Source organism: Mesoplodon densirostris, chromosome 8, assembly GCF_025265405.1.
Source record: "Mesoplodon densirostris isolate mMesDen1 chromosome 8, mMesDen1 primary haplotype, whole genome shotgun sequence".
In the NCBI taxonomy this organism is placed as follows: domain Eukaryota; kingdom Metazoa; phylum Chordata; class Mammalia; order Artiodactyla; family Ziphiidae; genus Mesoplodon; species Mesoplodon densirostris.
This window is the reverse complement of record NC_082668.1, coordinates 34874702-34896737: the sequence shown is the minus strand read 5'-3', so window position 1 is coordinate 34896737 and position 22036 is coordinate 34874702. Positions and strand designations below refer to the sequence as shown.

The following is a 22036-nucleotide window of genomic DNA, read 5'->3' as shown; positions in this document are numbered from 1 at the left end:
CACGGGAAGCACAAGTTACCCTGAAATGAGCTTTGCTGCCTGGGCCTGAAGTCATCCTCCAAATCTGAAAACTGCTGAGAGATCATGTGGCTGGAGCGCTCCTCATGTTTCTCAGAACGTGGCCAGGAAAGGCTGTGCAGAAGTTGTGGACAGTGCAGTCATGGCCCCGGCTGTTTGCGGGGGACTATCCTTAGGTGGAGTTTCTTTGAAAACATCCAGCATTCAACCGAAAACAGTTTTTAGAAGTCCTAAGCCAGAGAGAAGAAAGCTAATAAGGAAGGTCTAGGGGCTCAGACTGGGTGGGGGAGGGTCCTGGGCTGGGGGGTGTGATGGGGCGAGGATGGGCATGGGGTGGGGAGCTGCTGTTCAGTAGGCTTAGGCCTGTGGTCTGGCCAAAGTCTCCAGGGTTTGCAGACGCAGCTCCACTGTAACTGGGACATTGTCCTGCAACAGCCCAAAGCTCTTAGTTTAGGATTTTTTGAGGTATTTTATTATTAAAGTGAGTCATTTAGGATCTCCAAAAATAACCATAATCATACAACTGGGGTTAATGTCTTGCTTAACCCTGTAAGAAGAGTCGGTCATCAGTATTTATTAAGTTGCCATCAAGTGTCAAGAACATATTAAGTACTATAAAATTTGAGGGAAAAAAGAGGCTTGTCCTTGACCTCAAGGATCCTATGCAGTGGGAGGAAAAGAGGGTGAGGAAGAGGAAACAGGACACCCTCATACACATATTAGCACAAATCATATCTAAACAGCTAAAGTCTGTGCATAATCAGCTGCAGATGTTCAGAGAATATGTGTGCGCTAAAGGCAATTCTTTGGAGGTACTAGAATAACTCAAGTTAAGATGGATGAGACTGGAGGTGACTCTGGAATAGAATTTGGAAGGAGGGAAGGGACGTGGCTTGGCATATGGGTGGAATAAAGGACATTCCACCAGACCTACAATTCTTACGCCCTTCCTGGTACCTCACCCCGAGCTTTATCCCCATCCGCTCCCCCACTCCCATCTCACTCCCCTCTTCCCAGTCTGAACCCCTAGATCCCCCCTTCTTAGCTTTCTCCTCTTGGGCTTGGGGCTTCCAGCTACCACTTCACGCAAGTATACACGCTGGGGGTGTACACACACACACATACACACACGTTCACGTTCCCTCTCTCCATTTAAAGAAACTTCTCCCATGGGCCCTCCTCCGGGATTTATTATTCTGTGTACTGAGAACCACCGGGGATCTTCAAAGTTTTCTGGGCACCAGCTTTTCCTTGATGAAGAGTAATTAGGAGAAAATCACTGTGCAAACTGATGTGTTGTTAGAAACCTGGGTTTTGATTCATCCTGGTCATCTGAAGCAAAGCCACCAACAGAGGGACTCTGTTGTGTGTGTGTGTGTATGTGTGTGCATGCGTGTGCGTGCACATGCAGGTGTAGGAGAGGGACCAATCTGTATTCCTTCTCTGTTCACCCAGCCACAGAGCCCAAATCTACTTTGACACTTTTAGAAAAATGAAAAGATGGAATCTTGCAGGAGCCTGCCTGTGCTGTCGGGGAGACAAGGAGTGCTCACAGCAGGAGGGAAGTTGACTTTTCTTTATACATATAGGGGTTTTTCCATGCAGAGTTTAAATTATGCCTGATAAAAGGAGTTTCGTGGATGTTTCAGTTCTTTCAAATTCTCCTGGCTTCCTCCCAATTAAATGAGGTTTGTCAAAGCCACAGGGCTCTGCTGCTGGTGCCTCGGCCGACAAGCACTTCCTGCAGCGACATCGCGAATCCCCGAGGGAGAAGATGAAAGGGCCAGCGCCAACAGACAGGGGAAGGGGGGCAGATCGGGGGGTGTGTGTGGGGGGGTGCAGAAATAGGTTTAGAGACAGATCGACAGATAGGACATGGACAAGAAGACAGGGAAAGCAAAGGTACCAGGAAAATTGGAAAGAAAAATAGAGTAAGACAGAGCAGCCACTGGGGCCAGTTTGTGCACCTTGAGAACAGTGGCCCTCACCAAGGGCGCGTCTTCTAAGGGTGCACTCCCTTGGCCGGGCAGTGCCAGCCTACTTCTTCATTGTCCATGGCAATGAGCCTTTATTAAGAGCCTCCTTTGCAGACGGGAAGAACCGGCCGGTAATCACAGTTCCCAACCCTCAGGGACACACAGTCTCCATGCAAGGGGGGGTCTGCCCCAGGCATAAGAACTGTGCAAAAATAAGACATGCTCTTGCGAGTGGTGTGTAAAGAGAGTTTCCCTTCCATAATTATGCAAGAAATTTTGCTCTCTGGTGGCAGGATGGAATTACTTCGGGGTTATATTTGTATTATTTTATTATTCTGGTTTTATTCCGGTTGCAGGATAACAAAGTTGTCACTTTAAAATATATTCTGTTTCCCCTTTGATCTGGGAGATTCCAGCTCTTATTGTCTGCCCTCTGACGAAGACAATTTAAGCATGAAACCTGAGGCTGGGAACCGTGTGAAGAGTGGAGAGACAGCCTAAATCCCAGCGGAAGCAGGGCACAGAAATTCCCCCACAAAATGCAAGGGTTGCTCTCATCCATCCATGTCTGTTTTCACGAAGCCGAGAGGTCCCAAACAACACTGTCCCTAGTTTGTGGCAGTAAGCTTACGGCCAGAGGAAATCGGGGGGTCACTTGCCACGAAAATCCAGGAGTTCTGGGCTTAGTTCCCTTTCGGAGCACATTCTTAAGTGGAGAAGCATGAATACTAGAATGGCGAGCATGTGGGAATTTCTGCCAAGCGCGGACATTTTCCCTTATTGACTCTTGAACACCTGAAGAAACATTAGTTGAAGGAGAAATAATTGGTCGTCTCTCTCAAAACACACCCAACAGCAAGCTAATTGCTTTTGCAGATGGCCTGGGAGACACGCTACCCACTCAAGTCATCTGCCTACGGCCACACTTGTGGTCCTCACGGCTCAGCCAGCAGTGCAGGACATCAGCTGGGGCAGCTAGGACCTAAAATTAGGCCCTTGGCAACTCTCTAATCTTAGCTGCAGGTTCAGCTTCTTGCTTTAATTCCCTTTGCCCTCAGCATGAACTTGGGCTCTGGGAAAGGAACGCTGCTTAACGACTTGAGAGTGAGGGGAGTAGAAAATCATTAAGCTGCCCCTTCTAGAAGCTGGCTCCACTCCTTTCTTGCAAGGAGCCTTCCAAATGTTCCCCTTGGAAAGTTAAGACTGATTTTGGAACCTAGCCATTTTGAATCACAGACACTGATCCACAAAAGTATTTTTTATCTCGGGCAGTAAATGCCACGTGATTTAAGAGTCTGGTCCTTAAGCCATGGTCCTTGATCGTCAGGACATCAAAGGCTGTCTCTCTCTGTGGGTTGGTCCCATTTTGCTTTCTAAATCCCAGACGTGAGTCTCTCCCATGCCTTCCTGGTCTAAATCCCCCTTCTCCTTTAAAACAGGTTTCAGCATCTTAAAACAAAAAACAAAACAAAACAAAAAACCCCTACAACTTAAAAGCTTGCAATTGATTTTGTAATTTTGTAAAAATAATTTACCAGAGTCCTTCCTGTCATCATATACTTTGGTACCTATAGGGATGGAAGAAGGCATGGCACTTACCTCTACCCTTCGTCACATCACCCTAGTATCTATACTCTGCTAGTTCTTCAGCAGGCCTGATTCATATTGCTCCATTAAAATCTGAGTAATTTTTTGTTTTGCTCCAATAAAAGAAGTTCAGGCCTTCTTTTAATAATATCTCTTTAATATATTTGAAGATCCCTTGATATCACTTTCTAAAGCTCACTTCTCTAGGCTGACTTCCTTTGACCTCCACCAAACATACCCAATATATATTGTTTATTTTACCTTTTAACTATTTTGCTTCATTATTCTATTCTGAACCTATTCCAGTTATGTTGCTTATCTCTGAGACTATGGACCCACCCTAGACTCAGGTTTCTAACATACTGGGAGAGTTATTTTCCAGTTCATTCATGGAAGATTTACTGAGGGTCTATTAGATATGAGATTGAGGGATACAAGTATATAAACGGCCGTAGACCAAGTGTGAAGTGCTCTGACAGTTCAAAGGAGGTGAGATTAAACTCCAGCTGTAGGGGTCCAGGATGGCTTTGTGAGTGGGTCTTGAAAGATGCTGGGGTCTGGATGGTTGGGGAGGAAGGATATCCAGGGAGAGGAGTGTCATCCTCCTCTGAATGTCGTCTAATATTATCTGAAGGTATCTTCTCTTTAATAGTAGTACAATCCTGACTCATATTCCATCCTAGGTTTTACTCCTCATCATTGTATGCCTTCTTGAAACAATTTAAACCTTCTTTAACATGTACCAGCAAAGCTTAGTTTAGCTCTTTGTGTGCTAATGATTTCAAATCTACTCTGTTTATTGCTTTTATTGTCTAGTCTATTCAAAGTTTAACCAGAATATTTTGTCATTCCACAGGCCAGGTTTCGGAGGTTGGGTTTCGTAGGGAAGAGGGAAGGGAGATTCTGAGCCAGGTCTCTCAATCCTATTCTGCTTCTAGGAGTTTATAACCTAACTCAGACCACTCTGTCTACCTTTTAAATCCTCTATTAATCAGTACTTAAGAAGCAAGTTAGGAAGTGTCCTCCATAACACACTTCTTTACCTTCTATGCTCAGTGTTGTCCTCAACCCACTCTAATACATTAGAATACAAGAGGTTGGGTGGAGACATGGCTTAAGATGTTGCGTAGAGTTAACGTTGGTAGGAAAAGTCTGGGTAAACCAAGTCCCTCAGCTCTACCAACCCCTTAAGTTGGTTAAATTTGTTAGCATCATGGACTGAAAGAATCTCCAAATAAAGATAAATACTTCAGGAAAGAGTTAGAGACCCTTTGACAAGAAAAGGATCTTGGGACTCATTATTCCATGTCTTCATTATATAGATGAGTCCCTAATACCCAGAGAAGAATAGTGGCTGCCATTTATTGGGCGTCTATGTGTTTTACATAAATTCTCATTTAATCTAGATACTAACTGTCAAATCTAGAGTTATTATCCTCATATTACATATTAGAAAACTGGGGCTGAGAGAGGCTAATTGCTCAAAGTCATACAGCTAGTAAGTGGGAGAGGCAAAATTTGACTGTTAGTCAGACTCCCAAGCCACTGTCTTCCACTTCTCATCACTGCTTGCTAAAGATCACGAGGAAATTTAGTACTGTAACACAACCAGGATTAGAACCAAGATCTTGACTCCCAGCCCTGTGACCTTTCCACTCTCTCGTCATGCCCTATGTTTATTTTAAAGCCTTCCCAGGAAATATGTCACATGTTCCCAGGTAACATGTTCAATATCTCACAATTAAGAGGGCTCAATTTTATGTTTAATAAAGACTCAAGCCCCTGACCTCTTCCTTAATCCTTAATGTCATCTGGTCTTAGTTTGTTCTTTCTTTTTCTTTTCTTTTCTTTTCTTTTTTTTTGTTTGTAACACAGTCACCCTTGGGTTTTAAGATTTCTTAATCAGTGCTGGTTATTATTTTTTCCTTACTATTACTTATTCAGTTTTGTAAGAAAAATATCAGGATCCAATGGAAAATTGGGTAAAGGCACAAAATAGCAATTTACACAAAGGAAATGGAAAAAACATACCAACACATGGGATAAATAGGCAGTCTAACTAGTGATTAAATAAATACAAATAACTGTTAAAGTAGTTATTTTTTTCCCTCAACTTAGTGACTCCTAACTCCCCGTGCTGGGAAGATTGTGGTAAAATGATTCTCTGCAGATGGTGGTGTAATTTGGTGCAACCTTTGCAAAGCATTTTGCCATACCTATCAGGAGCCATAAAAATGCTAACAACATTCAACCCTATACTTTGGTTCCTGGAAATTATCCAAAGGAACAATTGAACAGAAAAGAAAAAAAAAAACCAAACCCTAGATGCATAAAAATGTTCATTGTGGTGTTGTCTATAATTTTTTTAAATTCTAAAAGATAAAAGAAACTCTAAATATTCAACACAAGAGAACTGATTGGATAAATATTGTTATATTGACTCAGCATACAGTACTATGTAACCATTTAAAATGATAATTCACAGGAGTGTGGGGTAGTATGGAAATGTTTACCTTATGACACAAGCTAAAAGAAAGGATACAAAATTGCATATTATAATGCACCTGTGAAAATGTATTATGCATATCAACAAAACTGGAAAGTAGAGTACAAAAATAAAAATGCTCTTCTAGCTGAGGGGAATTGTGGGTAATTTTTTTCCTTTTTTCAAAGTTTTCTTTCATGTTGATGTTATATTGCCTTTATTGTTTAAAGGAATAAAGTAAGACAAATGGTACAGGGAGTTCACGCTCTGGATTGAGAGTTAAAAAACTTGAGTTTTCTTCTTTTTTCCCCCAGCATCACATGCATTATTGGCCCTCATAAACCTCAATTTCTCAGTCTGCACAATGGGTTAACACTAGTTTCCTGCACCCCAGATTGACAGAATGTTTATTTTATAAAGCTTTTAACTCACTGATTTCAAGGGTTCACATAAATGCCCTCCTGGGAGAATGAGAGGAGGGAGGGAGAGGAAAAGATAAATAGGCACTAATTAATTTTAAACGGAAAGATCATCTGCTTTAATCGGAAATGCATGTGTGCTGTGCCCCTAGTCAGAGTTTTAAGTGCACTCCATGTTAGTTAGCAACTTCAATTTAAAGTACTGTGTGATCCTTTGGGCTTTGAAGATATGAAGCCTATATACATACACATGAGCTAAAATTACCGCTCAGTCACAGAGGCTGTGTGCACTATGAATAATTAAATGCACTAAGCAACTCCAGCTGATGGATTGATGATGTGCAAGAGTAGCGCGAAAACCACGTGACAAGGAAAATTACAAGACATTTTGAAATGATGGTTTAATTTCCAAGCTTTCTTTTCAACTTGTGCTTTCTCTTTCAGCCATTACAGGCAAGTAGAAGAGATTTGATTGTCTTGTTTCCTGTGAAAGGTTATTTAGCTCCTCAATGCCATTAAGTCACTTTCTGCACTCCAGTGCACTGAGACTTCAGCAGGTTATCAGCCCAGGAAGAGTAAATGGAGACACCAGGATCGGATTTCTAAAGGAAGGAAAGTTAAAGCAAAGTTTGAAAGCGGTGACAGCCAACAGCCAGGAGCTTAGGAACTCAATTAGACTGAAAGACAACTATCTCATTATTTCATTCCGAAATGATCTAAATACATAAGAATCTCAGAGTTTTAAATAAACTTGTCCTACTGACTGTCTAGATGACTGAATTTCCCTTCTCAAAAAGTTTTTAAACACCCACTTTTGTATTTATTTATTCTAAGCGCAAAGCAGCTGCAATAATTATGCTGTCAGATTCAGAAAGCTAATGAGGAGTCAGCAAATGGAGGGTTTTGCATTTGTGAGATTGCTACAGGAGAACCACTCGGCTGCTTTTTTCCTTCTTTCTTTTTTTTTTTTTTTTTTTTCCTCTTGTTTTCTTTTTCTTTCTCTGTGAGTTGGGAAGGAGAGTCGGGCAGTCCATGGCCAAATTGAAATCTCTTTGATTAACTGGTTGCTTTCCCAGCACTGTTCTGCCACATGTTTCTCTCTCTCTCTCTCTCCCTCTCTCCCTCTCTCTGTCTTTGTCTCTTTCCCTCCCTCTCTCACTCTTTTTTGCTCTCTCCCTCTCTCTCTCCGCCTCCCCGCCCCGCCACCCTCATTGCTATTGAGGAGCTATTGCTTTTGAGGGACATCTTCATGCCACTGTCCCCAAGGTAAGAGGACACTTCTTCCTGAGAGACGTTCCCAGAATGGTTTGAACTTGAGTCGATTTGAGAGTAATCTGTAAAGTTTAATATGCACTGTTTATTTGAACTGTTTGACTGTTTACACTATGATCCGAGCTAAAAGAAAGTAGACTACAAAATTGCGTGTTATAATGTACCTGAGAAAATACATTATGCATATCAACAAGACTTGAGGTCTCCCCTTTCCATTCTAGCAAATATGTAACTCCAAACTGAAGGAGTCAGGGCCACAGCTTACCCAAGGTAGCCAAGACAGAGTCAGCATTGCAGGTTTATTTCTTGCCTTTGGGTGTGAATAGCTTCCAGCAAACAATATTATTACGGCATTTTATGCTTTTGGTGCACCAAAGCTGGAGCTTCTCTTTTTTGTGAAACTGTGTGGTATTTAGAGCAACCCAGTTTGTACAGCTTGTGAGCTTTGGAAAAGCAGTGCCCAAGTGGAAGGGTGTCCTGAGCAGGTTTTGTGGATGTGCTTTGGTGACGATATGGCTGTTGCCCCGGATGTTTTTCTCAGATGGTACCTGTGCTAATGCTTGTAACAATGGCTACTGGTTATTAAAGATATATGGCATATCAGAGCAACCCAAGACGTTTGGCACGTATTATCTTCTCTAAGCTGAGAGCAATCTGCCCGCAAGTTTTCTTATCCCCATTTTGCAGATGAGCCCCTTAACATGTTAACTTTTAGAGGACGTGGCCCATAAGTTTAGCATAGTAAAGCACCCAGGGACAGCACACATTTAACAAACACAGGCATTTATAAAAATGCAAACTGTCAGCATTCTGAGCTAACCAAATACATGAGTCTGAGGGCATAGGTAATATACATATATTTCAAAAACATTTTCTAATCTACAAAAGTTGCACCTTAGAGTCTATTTAAATGGATTGCCAAATGTATCTAATGTAACAGAAATTTGAAACTTTCCAAAACATTATCTAGCCCAGCACCATGCTCACTGCCTGTCATCACTGGGACCCGTGTCCAGACTCCTTGGCTTGATTTTGGCCCTTGTTGTTAGTGTGTGTGTGGCTCCCAGTTCTACTCCTGTTTTGACCACCTTCAGTACCAAGGTGCCTTACCCAAGGTTCATTTGGTAAATATGCATTGAAGTGAATCGAATTGAAGTGAATTGAATAGGACGCACTTGACAGCTATTCAGTAAAGTGAGTTATCCATGAGTCAGTATAAGTTATTGATGTATGAGTCTGGCTCACATTTTGATGTCTCTTCGGGTGACAAATATTACAACAGACATAAAAAATACACCGTGGGGCTTCCCTGGTGGCGCAGTGGTTGAGAGTCCGCCTGCCGATGCAGGGGACACGGGTTCGTGCCCCAGTCCAGGCAGATCCCACATGCCACGGAGCGGCTGGGCCCGTGAGCCATGACCGCTGAGCCTGCGTGTCCGGAGCCTGTGCTCCACAACAGGAGAGGTCACAACAGTGAGAGGCCCGCGTACCGCAAAAAAAAAAAAAAACAAACAAAACAAAACAAAAAAAACAAAACTACCGTGAAAGATCCCAGGAAATAATATGTTGGTGCTTTTCTCTTTTTTTCCCTACAGTGGAGTCTTTATTTACAGTTTCAGGAGTGAGGCTAAAGCCAGAAATGTGTGACCTTTTGGTCTCCTACCAGAAAGGTCACCACCTAGCCGGGTTTAGCAAATGCTGGTGAAAAGAAAGGTCGAGATCACCAAGATTTTCCAGGTAAGTGGTTCCAACTGTTTGGCTCCTTATGGATGGAATTGAAAATCAACCACTGTCCAGTGAAGACCTGGTTCATGGGTTCAGAGCACCTCTGTCCTGTGCCCGGCTCTTCATTCCCACTCTGGGCACAGAGGCCTAGGCCTCACAGGCTGTGAAAGGAGGATGGCAGTGTGCATCAGCTCCCACTGCCAGGGGACTGACAAGACTCCTGAGACAACCCTTACACGTCCCTGTAAGGCCTTGAGCTGACACACGGGAATACAGGACTCCACTGACATGTTAAATTCCCTTAACTACCTAGTTCTCCCTGTCAGCTGATAGGACAAAATCAGAGGTCAGGGTGACCAACTGTCCCCATTTGCTCGAGACCAAGGGGTGTCCCGGGATGTGGGATGTTCGGTGCCAAAATTAACACAGTCCCGGGTAAACCAGGATGGTTGGTCACCCTAGTGCTGCAAATGACCACCTAGCCTGCCCCCAGGTGCCAGAGCAGACCTGGTTCAGTCCAGCCCCACCCAGGAGGTGGTTTCAGAGGCCTACGAGTGTCCAGTCATCGCTGCTACAGGCTTCTTAGGCTACACCTTTTTGCACCATTGCTTACAGGGAGTCCTCTCCAGGGTGAGCTCTGGGAACCATGAGGACCTGATAGGGAGGGAGGACCCATCCACAAACGTCACAGACTCAGCTGCTCTCAGGAGTCTCCTCCATCAGCCCAGGGCAGCCCAGCCTTCCAAGGTAACCTTGAAGAGGAAGGGGCGCTGTAGAGGATTTCCCCAAAGCTACTATATCCTAAAGAGTTCTGCTGGTAGGCACAAGAAGCCAGGTGGGACAACTCCAAAAGCCACCATAGTATAGACATCCCTAGATCTTACAGGAGCACTCATCCTGGGCCTTCCATGGTGGGTAGAGGGGACAGCAGTCTAGATAGAGGAATCAAGTGAGACCCATGCACACAGCCGGCCAGCCAGCCCTGTAAGTGACCCTGGCTATATCCCAGACCACAGTCATTAACCTATGATTTGGCCATGCATCTGGCAACCACAGCTTGCTGTGCTTCCTAGCAGAACTTTTGGGGCCTAGATGGTAATGACTGGCATACTCCCTGCACCACCCCTGACCCAACGTCATTCACATGGCAGGATTCAGCTCTTTGCCAGTTCCTCTGTTAAAGGCATATACACATCAAGAACGTCTGCCTTTTGGATCTTCTAAGATCATTGTATTTAGAAATTTGGAAAGATCAGGGAAGTTGAGAATTATAGGTCTTCGTCAGAGCATTTTATGAAGTACTGAAGTTTATATTTTGACGATATAAAATTGGAATTACAATGGGCAATACAATAATAACATGGTATTTCCCAAGTAAAATATTTTCTAGAGCAGAAATTTTACTGTGTAATTATGGCATTTTAAACCCACCAGTTATGAGAATAGGGTATACTTTAGGATTTGCCCTTCATAAAATTATCAGAGACATTGATGGAAATGGTCTCAGATGGTGGTGCCCCATAAGAAATTACAATTATTTCTATTGTTATTTTGTTTTACTAAGCCGCCAGAAGGTCGGAAGCTTACCCTGCCTCTCTGAACCACAGTCAGTCTCCGCAAAGAATCATTCATTACCTGTAGATGTAAATTGGTCACAATAGAAAATCAATTAAAAGCAGCGTGACAAACTTGGCGTCTGTGCCAGCCATTGAGGAAGGGAGGGGCAGGCGGAATGTGCACTGGAGTAATCTCCCGATGTCCCTGGGCCCTTGGTACTAATGTAAGGAGATAAAAGCCACAGGAGATGAACCACAACAGGGAGAAGCTGGAGCAATTAAACTGTTTAATAAACGGCTTGGGATCAGCAAAATCTGGGAGTGCTGGAGTTAGGGACTAAAAGAGGTAATCACATGGACACTTGGGGCCTGTAAATCTTTTCCACTAAATTGAATTTATGTTAAAATATTCACTTTTCAGGAGATTCAAAATGTAAATTGGGATATTAGGACTTATAACTAGCAGCAATGCCTGAAAATTAAGACTCTTAAAAGATCCTCAAAATGTCAGTTTCAGGTGTGGAAAAACTGTATGCTAATGTCTACAGTAGAGAAATGGAACTAAAATTTACTGGGTATATACCAATGTGCCAGGCACTTTATGCATATTATTTCAAAGCTTGGTGTGTTTTGAATAGTTAGGGTGTGGTGAGGTATAACGATACTTTGTACATTTGGAGATAGATTTTGATTACCAGGGGTAAGATGCGGCCTCTGTTAAAATTTATTATCACCTTTTCTATCTATCTATCCATCTATATTTATATATAATTCCATCAATAACTTTGCTATAATATTTAACAGGTTTCCTTACTCAATCTGTTATTCATGATTCTGACTTTTTTTATTCTTCATTCACTTCCAGGGCTACTGTATTGCTGTTTCTGTTTTAATTTGCTTCCACTTACTAAGAAGCTTCAAATCTAACTCCACATTGGACCAAGGGTTTTATTTTTTTTATTTTTTTCTTATATAAGATAATTTTTCCTCCTCGTTTAAATCCATTTATTTGAGCATTCCCCCACTTGCAGCTAAACATCCTAACCAACTCAAAATTTTTCCTCCTTGTTTAAATCCATTTATTTGAGCATTCCCCCACTTGCAGCTAAACAACCTAACCAACTCAAAAGGCATGTCTTTTTATAAAATTGAAGTGAATCACATACTTTGGGGATTCATATTTTTAGGAAACACTCTCATACAACTGAAAGCACCTGGAATTTTTTTTTTTTTTTTTTTTTTTTTTGCTTTATAACAAATTTAATCAGTTATACATATACATATGTTCCCATATCCCCTTGGACCAAGGGTTTTATACCATCACCTGTGATGTGGAATATTTTAAATATGATGTCCAAGGCAACAGTGCATGATACTTGAGGAAAAAGCAATGAAAGGTTATAGCTGCTGTCATTTGCCTAGAATTTAACAGTGATTGGCTCAAAAATTAGACATAGATTGAAATCATCTGAGAAGAGAACTTCTGAACAGTTTCATTCATTTCGTTATTTGATAGAGTGATCCCTGGGCCAGAAGGAGGACGGGACAGAAGGGAGACAACAATTGGAAGACTTTGGAGACACAGCTGGTGCTTGCAGAGGCCTGTCACTCCTGTGGTCACTGACAATTTCCCGCAACAAAAGGACTTCTGCGGCAAGGAGAGGATTAGTCTAAAGTTTAGAAAAGTCTCCAGGGAAGGTGGTTTCTTGGATAAAGTTGTCAACGAAAGGAGTCTTGCTTAAGACTCTTTGTTATGATTTCCTAGGGGGCGCTTCTTCCTTCACTAACTGGATTGTCAAAACACATTACCACCCCATCCCAGCCAGATTTTGGGAGTTTGGATTGAGCTGCTGGTTAGAATTAAATTTCAGGCTGTCTCCTTCTACTGAATCCTCATTGTCTGTGATGACAGCAAAAGTGATGAGTAATCTCAGCTCTGACTTGATGGCAGAGATACTGAATAGATAGATAAGAGCAAAGAGTTCCAAAGTTGTAATTCAAGTCCTGTTGCACCATGAGATACACATGCTTGTGTGCACACACATAAGCCTCAAATAAAATGAGAGATCTGTCTCGGCTAACGTGTGTTTCATTTTCTACAATGGGTCCTTCTAAAAGAAGCCGGGGAAACTCAAATTACTTCATCTGGGGATGATCTACTCAGGAAATGTAGTAGCCTAGAAACCAGAGACCGCTATATAGCCTTTAGAAGAACAAGGAGGAACTAATTAAGAGAGAATTTAAAAATAGTACCTATGCACTCAGAGTCTGAGATGGAAGGAGGAAAAATGTACACAGATAGTCCAAGGAAATCTACCTTATGGAGTATTTGATTTTAGTAAGGCATTTGACAAAGCCTGTCCAGATATACCTGAAAGATGAAACTGTGTGGGCTGGATGATGAGGCAGATATATGTGCTCAAAGAACAGTGGCCTTACTGGAGAAAGGCCAGCAGTGGTGTGGTACAAGTTTCAGCCCTAAGTCCTATTCTGGTCAAATGTTTTTATTATTAATCACTTGAATAAAACTAGAGAAGGCACACAATTTATTCATATAACTCATTAAAGTAAGTACTGTTATTACTCATTTATTACTTCCATTTTACAAAAGAGGAAACTGAGGCTCAGAGAAGTTAATTAACTCCTTTGTGGTAGTACAGCAGAGGTAAGGTACACACCTGAGGTCTGGCCGTCTCCAATGTCTATGATCTTTCCAGTAATCACATACCTATCAAATCTGTAGAATACACAACTCTTGAAGAGGCAGCTGATATTTAGCATTGGATCATGATTCAAAAGGCTGAGATCTTGCTAAAAGCTAATGTGTAGCATTACACACCTATTAGAATGATAAATTCCAGAACACTGACAGCACCAAATGCTGCCAGGGATGTGGAGCATCAGGAACTCTCATTGTTGGTGGAAGTGCAAGATGGTACAGCCACTTTAGAAGACCGTGTGGCAGTTTCTTACAAAACTAAGCATACTCTTACCATAGATCCAGCAGTCATGCTCCTTTGTATTTACCCAAAGGGGTTGAAAAATTATGTCTACACAAAAACCTGCACACAGATGTTAATAGCAGCTTTATTCATAATCGCCAAAACTTTAAAACAACCAAGATGTCCTTCTGTAGATAAGTGGATAAATAGACTGTGGTACATCCAGACAATAGAATATTATTCAACACTAAAAAGAAATGGAGCTATCAAGCCATGAAAAGACGTGGAGGAACCCTAAATGAATATTACTAAGTGAAAGAAGCCGATCTGAAAGTCACATACTACATCATTACAACTATTTGACATTCTGGAAAAGGCAAAACTATAGAGACAGTAAAAGATCGTGGCCGCTAGGGGAGGGAGGGAATGTTGAATAGATGGTGCACAGAGGATTTTCAGGACAGGGTAACTATGTATGATACTATAATGGTGGATACAGGTATACGTCATTCATCAAAAATTTGTCCAAACCCATGGAATATACAACACCAAGAATGAATCCTAATGTAAAACGGACTTTGGATGATAATGATGAGTCAGTGTAGGTTCATACAGTGTAACAAACGTAGCACTCTGTGGAGGGCGTTGGTAATGGGGCAGGCTGTGCATGTGTGGGGGAGGGGTGTATGGGAGTTCTCTGTACCTTCTGCTGAATATTGCTGTGAACCTAAAATTGCTCTGAAAAATAAAGTCTATTAAAACCAAACCAAAAGAAAAAAAACCCAGAAGATAAAAAAAGCTGATGAGCAACAGCCAATACATTCCTATCAAATTTCATCTGGTTTAATTTCTTACACTTCGGGCTTAAAATGTCAACAAGTTAAGTAAGGCTTAGTGGAAGTTGGCACTTTTAAGTATAATATGAATTAATAGTATGTCTGGCTGCCCACAAAAGATAATGCTAATACTTGTGGGTGATATAAATGAAGGAATAAGAGGGTGTCTCAGAGAAGGGAATTAGTCAGATCCCATCTAAATTATTGTTAAATTTCACTCTACCCATCACACTTTAAAAGAAACATCATATTGAAGTAAATATTTATTGTGCATCTATTAGTTTACAGATTTAATCCTGTTTAATCCTCTTAACAAGTAAGAGGTAGGTGTAATTATTCCCTGCCTTGCAGAGAAGAACACAGAACTTAATTTAAGCATCTAGGATTTGATGCTCAGACTCTGTCCCCAAAGTCTGGGCTGCATGCTTCAAGGAGAGCTGCTAGGAGAACAGAGGGTACAGAGACCAGGGAAGAAGAAGGAATACTCCAAAAAGGGAAAACCCTTTTTGGGCCAGAGAAATTCCCTTCAAGGAACTGAGGGTTCTCGTGGAGCAAAGGGGCTGGCTCTCTGCTGGGTGGCTGTAGAGCCGGGACAAATACGTACATTGAAAGCTCAGAGATGATATTTTTGATACAGCAGGAAGAGGTCTCCAAAAATTTCACCTGTCCACCAATGAAATGAGCTCCCACAGCAGTAGTGGACTTCCTCTGTGGCCCCAAAGAGATAGAAAGCTGTAGGAGGGATTCCCATATTGGAAATTAGAATAGCTGACCCCTAAGGTCCCATCTAATTCAAAGACGTCTAAAAAGGGCTTTTGAAGAGCTGTGGACCAACTATACTTGGAATTATAGTAAGATCCTATTGTTGTAAGAACAGGTAGGCTTGTTTTGGGGGTTTGTTAAAGGATTTTTTAAAAAGTAAAAATTGACAAAATTATTCTCTTTAATTATAATGGAAGATAAATCATGCTTGTGTTTCCTTCTTTTTCTCCTTTAATGAATGGATTTGCCTATTCAAAAGCTTAATAAAAATTATGTATGAAACACCAAAACATTATTCTAATCTTCGTTTCTTCCTTGATTCTATCAAAGGAGCATTCCTGTTTGTGCATATTTTTTTCCTCCCATGTTTTTGTTGATTCCTTTGTATAGGCATATACCTGACTTTAAAAAACATGGGGCTTCCCTGGTGGCACAGTGGTTGAGAGTCCGCCTGCCGATGCAGGGGACACAGGTTCGTGCCCCGGTCTGGGAGGACCTCACATGCCGTGGAGCGGCTGGGCCCGTGAGCCATGGCCACTGAGCCTGTGCGTCCGGAGCCCGTGCTCCGCAAATGGGAGATGCCACAGCAGTGAGAGGCCCACGTACCGCAAAAAAAAACCAAAAAACATGAGTTATTTTTGTTCAATTAGATGTATTAGTTATTTAATAATGCTTACTTTTTCAGTCACTAGTGCTACTCACCTAGTATTTCTGTCTCCCAGACTCCATAATTGGATGACACTTCCTGGCTCTCTGGTGGATGAATAGGGCTGTATGATTAGCGCTAGCCAATGAATTGTGAGTGGAAGTGATATGTATCACTTCTGAATCAAGCATTTATTTGATTGCCAGTGCAAGACCCTCCAGATCTCTCTTTATTTTTCCCTCTGTTACAGTGACCAGCAGCATTCAAGATGGTCCCAGAATGAAAGGATGTAGAACGGAGTCCCCAGATGATATATAATGAATATATAGTGAGAAAGAGAAATAAAACTTTGTTTTAATCCATTAATATTTGGAGATTATTTGTTACTGCAGTGTAACCTAGCCTATCCTGACTATTCTAGGTCACATAAAATATGTTGGTCACTGTCCAACACGGCAGTTACTACCTACATGTGACTATTTATATTTAAATTTAATCAAGATCAAATTTAGTTCCTCAGTCACACTAACCACACTTCAAGGCCTCCATAGCCACATGGGGCTAGTGGCTACCATAACGTAAAATGCAGATATAGAACATTTCCATTATTGCAGAAAGTTTCGCTGAACAGTGCTGACATAGAGTGGTAGGATTTTTATGAGAGTTGGTAACGTTGTCTTCTAACATTTCTTGATATTTTAAGTGCACATCCAATACCACCTTGGAGTTATTCTCAAAAATTTTTGCCTTTTTATAATGAAATCTCTGGGAACATCCAATGGAAGTTACTTTCTGGAGGAAAATAAATTACTCTGAGCAGTTACATTTCTTAGAACCAAAGTGCTCAGACTTTCCTGAAGGTTACATTGACTGACACCTTTTTGTTACTCTCATGCCTTTCATAAATGAATTCCCAGAACAGTTTTATTTTAGTCCATCCTCTCTGAATCTATTCACATTTTCTACTTCTAACTCCTCTGCATCCCTAAGTAGGTTAATAGGCACCTGGTATAAGATCTGAGGTGCTGGGTAATGAATTCATCCAAGTTTATTGGCATTCTTGTAAACAATTGTTTCTTTTGTAAGAACTGTCATTGGATATTACAAGAAAAATCTTGCGGGAGCCCAAAACTGAACCAAGATATAAAATAATCTTTCCCATCTATTCATTAATTTAGTCCACAAACATCTGCAGTAGAAATATAAAAACGTTCCCCCAAGGATCCTATAGTCAACTGGGGCATTAGGTGGAAATAAATACAAGATCCAATGACATTTCAGTCCTCCCTGTCATAGAGGAGATGACAATTAATCTTTGTCTTCAAGTGAGAGTTTTCCAGGTGGGCAATTGGTGGGGGCGTGGGGAGGAGGGTGAAAAGAAGATAGCCCTGTGTGTGGGAAGTAAAGAAAGGACAGGATGGTTTTTGGCTGTAAGAAATTGAAAACCCCCATTCAGTGGCTTAATCCATGAGGATATTAGGTCACATAAGAAATCTAGAAGTACCTGGTTCCAGGATTAATTAACTGATGGGTCAAAGACATCATCAACAACCCAGGTTCCTTCCGCCTTTCTTCACTGCATCTTCGGTGTCCTTCATTGCCTTAATTCTCAGGCTGGTTCCTATCATGGTCACAAGATGCTGCCACAGCCCCAGGCATCACATACAGATATGACAATGTCCGGTAGAGGAAGAGGATGTCTCTTCCTGTGTTCTTATTTTTCAAAGAAAGCATACTTCTCTTCACATCTTACTGAACAGACGGTCACATATCCACTCCTAAACTGCCAGCAAGAGAAATTAGATAACTGCTTTAGAAGGGTCAGGATTTGCTACTGATCTGAAGTGGGGATCACTTTCCTGAGGGGCAAGTTCCTGAATAATCAGTTTTCTCTTAACTGGGGAAGAAGTGAGGAATGACTGTTGAACAGTTGACCAAAGAATCTGCCACGGCAACTGTCTGTGGGGTGTAGTGGTGCAGGGAATGGTGGGAGATGAAGAATGGCTGTAAGGTTTCCAGTCTGTGGGCCTGGATGACTTGTTATATCATTTTTAGTCAAGCAATTAGTTCAGGAGAGGAGGCTATGTGCTCATTTCTGGACATCTTCAGTTGGAGGTGTGTATCAGACAATTGGAACTGCTGACCTGGGACTAGGAAATGAAGACTGGCTATATGGGGCATCACCTACATACATGTCACTGAAGTCCCAAAGATGTGATTCCCAAAGAACAGGCTCTTTCTAAATCCTGTTATTGCTGGATTTCATGCTGTATAATTTATGGTTTACTGATTTACGGTGTTTATTGTTTTTCTCACCCCTACTAAAATGTAAGCTCCTTGAGGATAGGAAACTTTGTTTTATTCACTGATGTATTTCAAGCACCTTGAATAGTCCCTTGTACATAGTAGGCCCTTGATAAATATCTTTTGAGTGAATGAATTCCTCTGCCATTTGTTTCATTGCAACCCCACACTCCTTTACTCTCTTGACCTGATCTGGGGTTTTTTGTTTTTTTCATATATGACATACTGATGTTTTATATTTATTGTTTACAACTGACCCTTGAAAAACTCAGGGATTAGGGGCACTGACCCTCTGCACAGTCAAAAATTTGAAAATAACTTACAGTCGTTACTCTATTGGTGGTTCCTCCACATCCATGGATTCAACCAACTGCAGATCTTGTAGTACTGTAGTATTTACTACTGAAAAAAAATCTGCATATAAGTGGACCCATGTTCAAACTCATGTTGTTCAAGGGTCAAGTGTATTTGCTCTCTCCCCCTCCTAAAAAGTAAATCCCACAGGAGCAAATTTTAATGTTCTGTTCACTGATATATCACAAGCATCTAGAATTGTGCATGACACATAATCGGCATTTAATAACCATTTGTGGAATACATAAATGAATGAACCAGTGAAGAATCAGAGATTGAAGGAAATGAGATTAAGAGTTCACGTTTGCCTGGAAGAGGATGAGAGACACGTATCCTCTGTGATCAGAAAAAAGAAAAGTACATGGGTAAAAGTTTAGAAAAGTTCTGAAGATTGCTCAGCGCTGAGCAGGGTCAAGATCCAGACTGCTTTTGGATCTGGCTCTGCACTAACTAGCTGTGTGACCTTGGGCAACTTACTTCACTTCTCTGTGCTCTCATTTCCTCCTTTGTAAAATGAGGATGATGATAATATCTGTGTCACAGAGTTGCTTGCGAGGATCAAATGATTTAATACATTTAAAGTATTTTGAATAGTGCCTGGAAGATAGTAAGCACCATGAACATCAGCTAACTTGTGGTGGTGGGTGATGTTTATGGAGGTGGTGGTCATGACGGATGTCGGTAGCCGTCATAGGAGAGCGGAAGATAAATAGACCAGGAAAATGAAAGGTTCAGCGCCATGGGGTTCTAGCTAGCAAGGGGAGGCAGGAGGCCAGGAGGAAAATAAGAAACAAAGCAAAAGAGTAAAAGGGTTAGATTGGGGTTTAGAATGAAGTTGGGGAAGGAAAAGCCACAACACCTGGTGCTGGTTGTTTGTGGTTCTCCCTGGTGAGCTTGGCTAGTTAAAATTGCAGGCATTTTTGTAATGAAGTGTACTCGGGTTTTATCAACCACCTGCTCTAATAAACATTCGGACATGAATATTAGTGCTTTAAAATTTGTTTCTCTCCAAATTCCAATTCCTGCAAACTTGCATGAAATACAATAATGGCACTGAATTTTTTGGTCCTTTCTGAGTTTTTTTTTTTTTGTCTTTATTTTAGTTTTGCAGGTGTTTCGTACTTTATTATGTTTAAACAATGTTTGAGGAGAGGTGCAGGGGATTTGAGGCAGGAAATGCAAAGGGCCAGGCTAATGGCACTAACAGAACCCACTACAATGGCCACCACAGGCCACACATCTCTGGAAAAGACAATTCCCCACAAGGGTGCCTGGGGAAGGCAGATAAAAGACCAAAGTTGGGTCATGTGACAGGTGTCACTTGAGGAACAGTACTGGGGCCAGAGATGAAAGCCCACTCCTCTGGGTCACATGACACAGCTTCATTACGCTCCCAGCAGGGGGTTAGAGAGTCTGGATGCCATTTTTACTTATTTATTTATTTGTGGGGTTTTTTCCCCTTATTCTGTGATAATGAGAAAATGTTTAAACTCCCATCTCTGTGTTTAAACATTTCTCCCTGCTGACAGCAGCGGGATACCCCTTGATCAGCTGTCAGATAGGAAAGTGCAATTTTTCTGGTAAGTAAACAGCATGTTAGCTGGTTGGAAATAATTTTCTGTTTATTGGTAGCTGTTTGTGCAGGAGTGATGGAGCTCTGTGACAGCACTTGTCAAATGAGGAATAAGAAACAGGTTTGGAAATACCTTTAAGGACAGAGCTCTGACAATAGGGCCTTACTATTTTTTTGATAGAATGTACTCTAAAAAAGTTAAATTCAAATGAGCAAAAAAAAAAAAAAAAAAAAACTTTTCCAGTGTTACCAGCTCCTGGAGATCCTTCTGGCAAAACTGACGCCAAGTCAAAGGCAGGGAACGCTGGAGTTGGAAGGGTACTTGGCAGTTACTAAATCCAACCCACTGGGGAAACGGAGGCTCAGCAAAATGCCTTGGATTCTTCTCACAAATAAGCGGAAAACGTAATCATTACCAATATAATAGAGAAATAGAGGTTATTTTTGCTTTTCAAATTCATGTGTGAAGATAAATGGGAAAAACTGGGGGAGGCAGTTTTAACTTTTGACCTATGTATACTTAACGACCAGGTTTAATGTATCATGTGGATCTCTTATTTTTTTTTTTGCAGAGCGGCTACAAAGATATCACCACCATCTTTTATTGATTAACCATATCAGAAAAAAATGGCAGCAATAGAAGTAATATACTGATATATTCTCAAGCTATATACAGTCAACAGTTCATGTCTATCTTGAGTTAGGCTAAGTCCGAGGTCCTGATCTGTTCCAGAATTTGCCTCACTTCTTCCAGATAGCTAGAGAAGTAGTCCCAGCTGCTGACTAGGTGCCTTCACTTAGATCTTTCCAGCAAATATGTCTAGTCCTACATGTCCGAAATCTTCTCCCCCCACATCATAAACAGAGCAAAATGTCTTCTCCATTTCCATTTTGATTAATTGCGTTGCATTGTCATTCACCCCTTTGCCAGATGCCCCTCTCCCTGCCTCCAAAATACCTCCCAGCCCATTTTCTCCTCTCCATCCCACTGCCTGGCCACAGACCTGTGGTTCTCAAAGTGGGGTCCCTGCACCAGCAGTAACAGCACCACCTGGGAAATGGTGAGAAATGCACATTCTCCGGCCCCGCCCCAGACCTCCCCAATCAGAAGCTGGTTGCTGGGGCCCAGCAAGTTAACAAGGCTTCCAGGTGATCCTGATGCACTGAAGTTCAAGAACCACTGCCCTGGAGGGGTTCTCCAGGCCTCCAGTAGTCCCCTAACTGGCCTCCCAGTCACCAACTTCTTTCTTCTCTGGAGTTTTCTCCACACCAGTTGTTCTCAACCTTGGCTGCGTGTCGGAATCACCTGGAGCGTTTTCTTTTAAATACCAAATGCCTGAGTCCTGCTCCCAGGAATTCTTATTTAATTGATCTGGTGTACAGCATCAGGCATCAGGATTTTTTAAAGTTCCCCATGTTATTCTGATGTGTAGCCAGGACTGCTAATCACTGCTCTGCACTGAAGCAAATCAGATGATGTCACCATCCCCCCTAGAAAAGACTTCATCAGTCAAAAGAGAAATTCTGAACAGGACCCTTCAACATGGCCCCACTCGACCTCTTCATCTGGCTCCTCCATCC

At 41.8% G+C, this 22036-nt stretch overlaps 1 protein-coding gene across 2 annotated transcripts in view; it reads left to right on the top strand.

Moving 5' to 3' along the window:
- CDK15 (cyclin dependent kinase 15) overlaps window positions 1-9462 on the top strand; it is an 88067-nt gene extending 78605 nt beyond the window's left edge. Inside the window, exon 13 of one of the 2 annotated variants that reach the window (XM_060106766.1) lies at window positions 9371-9462. In XM_060106766.1, coding sequence (XP_059962749.1) covers window positions 9371-9462 — 92 coding nt within the window. Of the gene's footprint in view, window positions 1-9352 lie in introns of both variants that reach the window. The other variant, XM_060106765.1, reaches the window with a different exon arrangement.
- Window positions 9463-22036: the final 12574 nt, after the last annotated feature.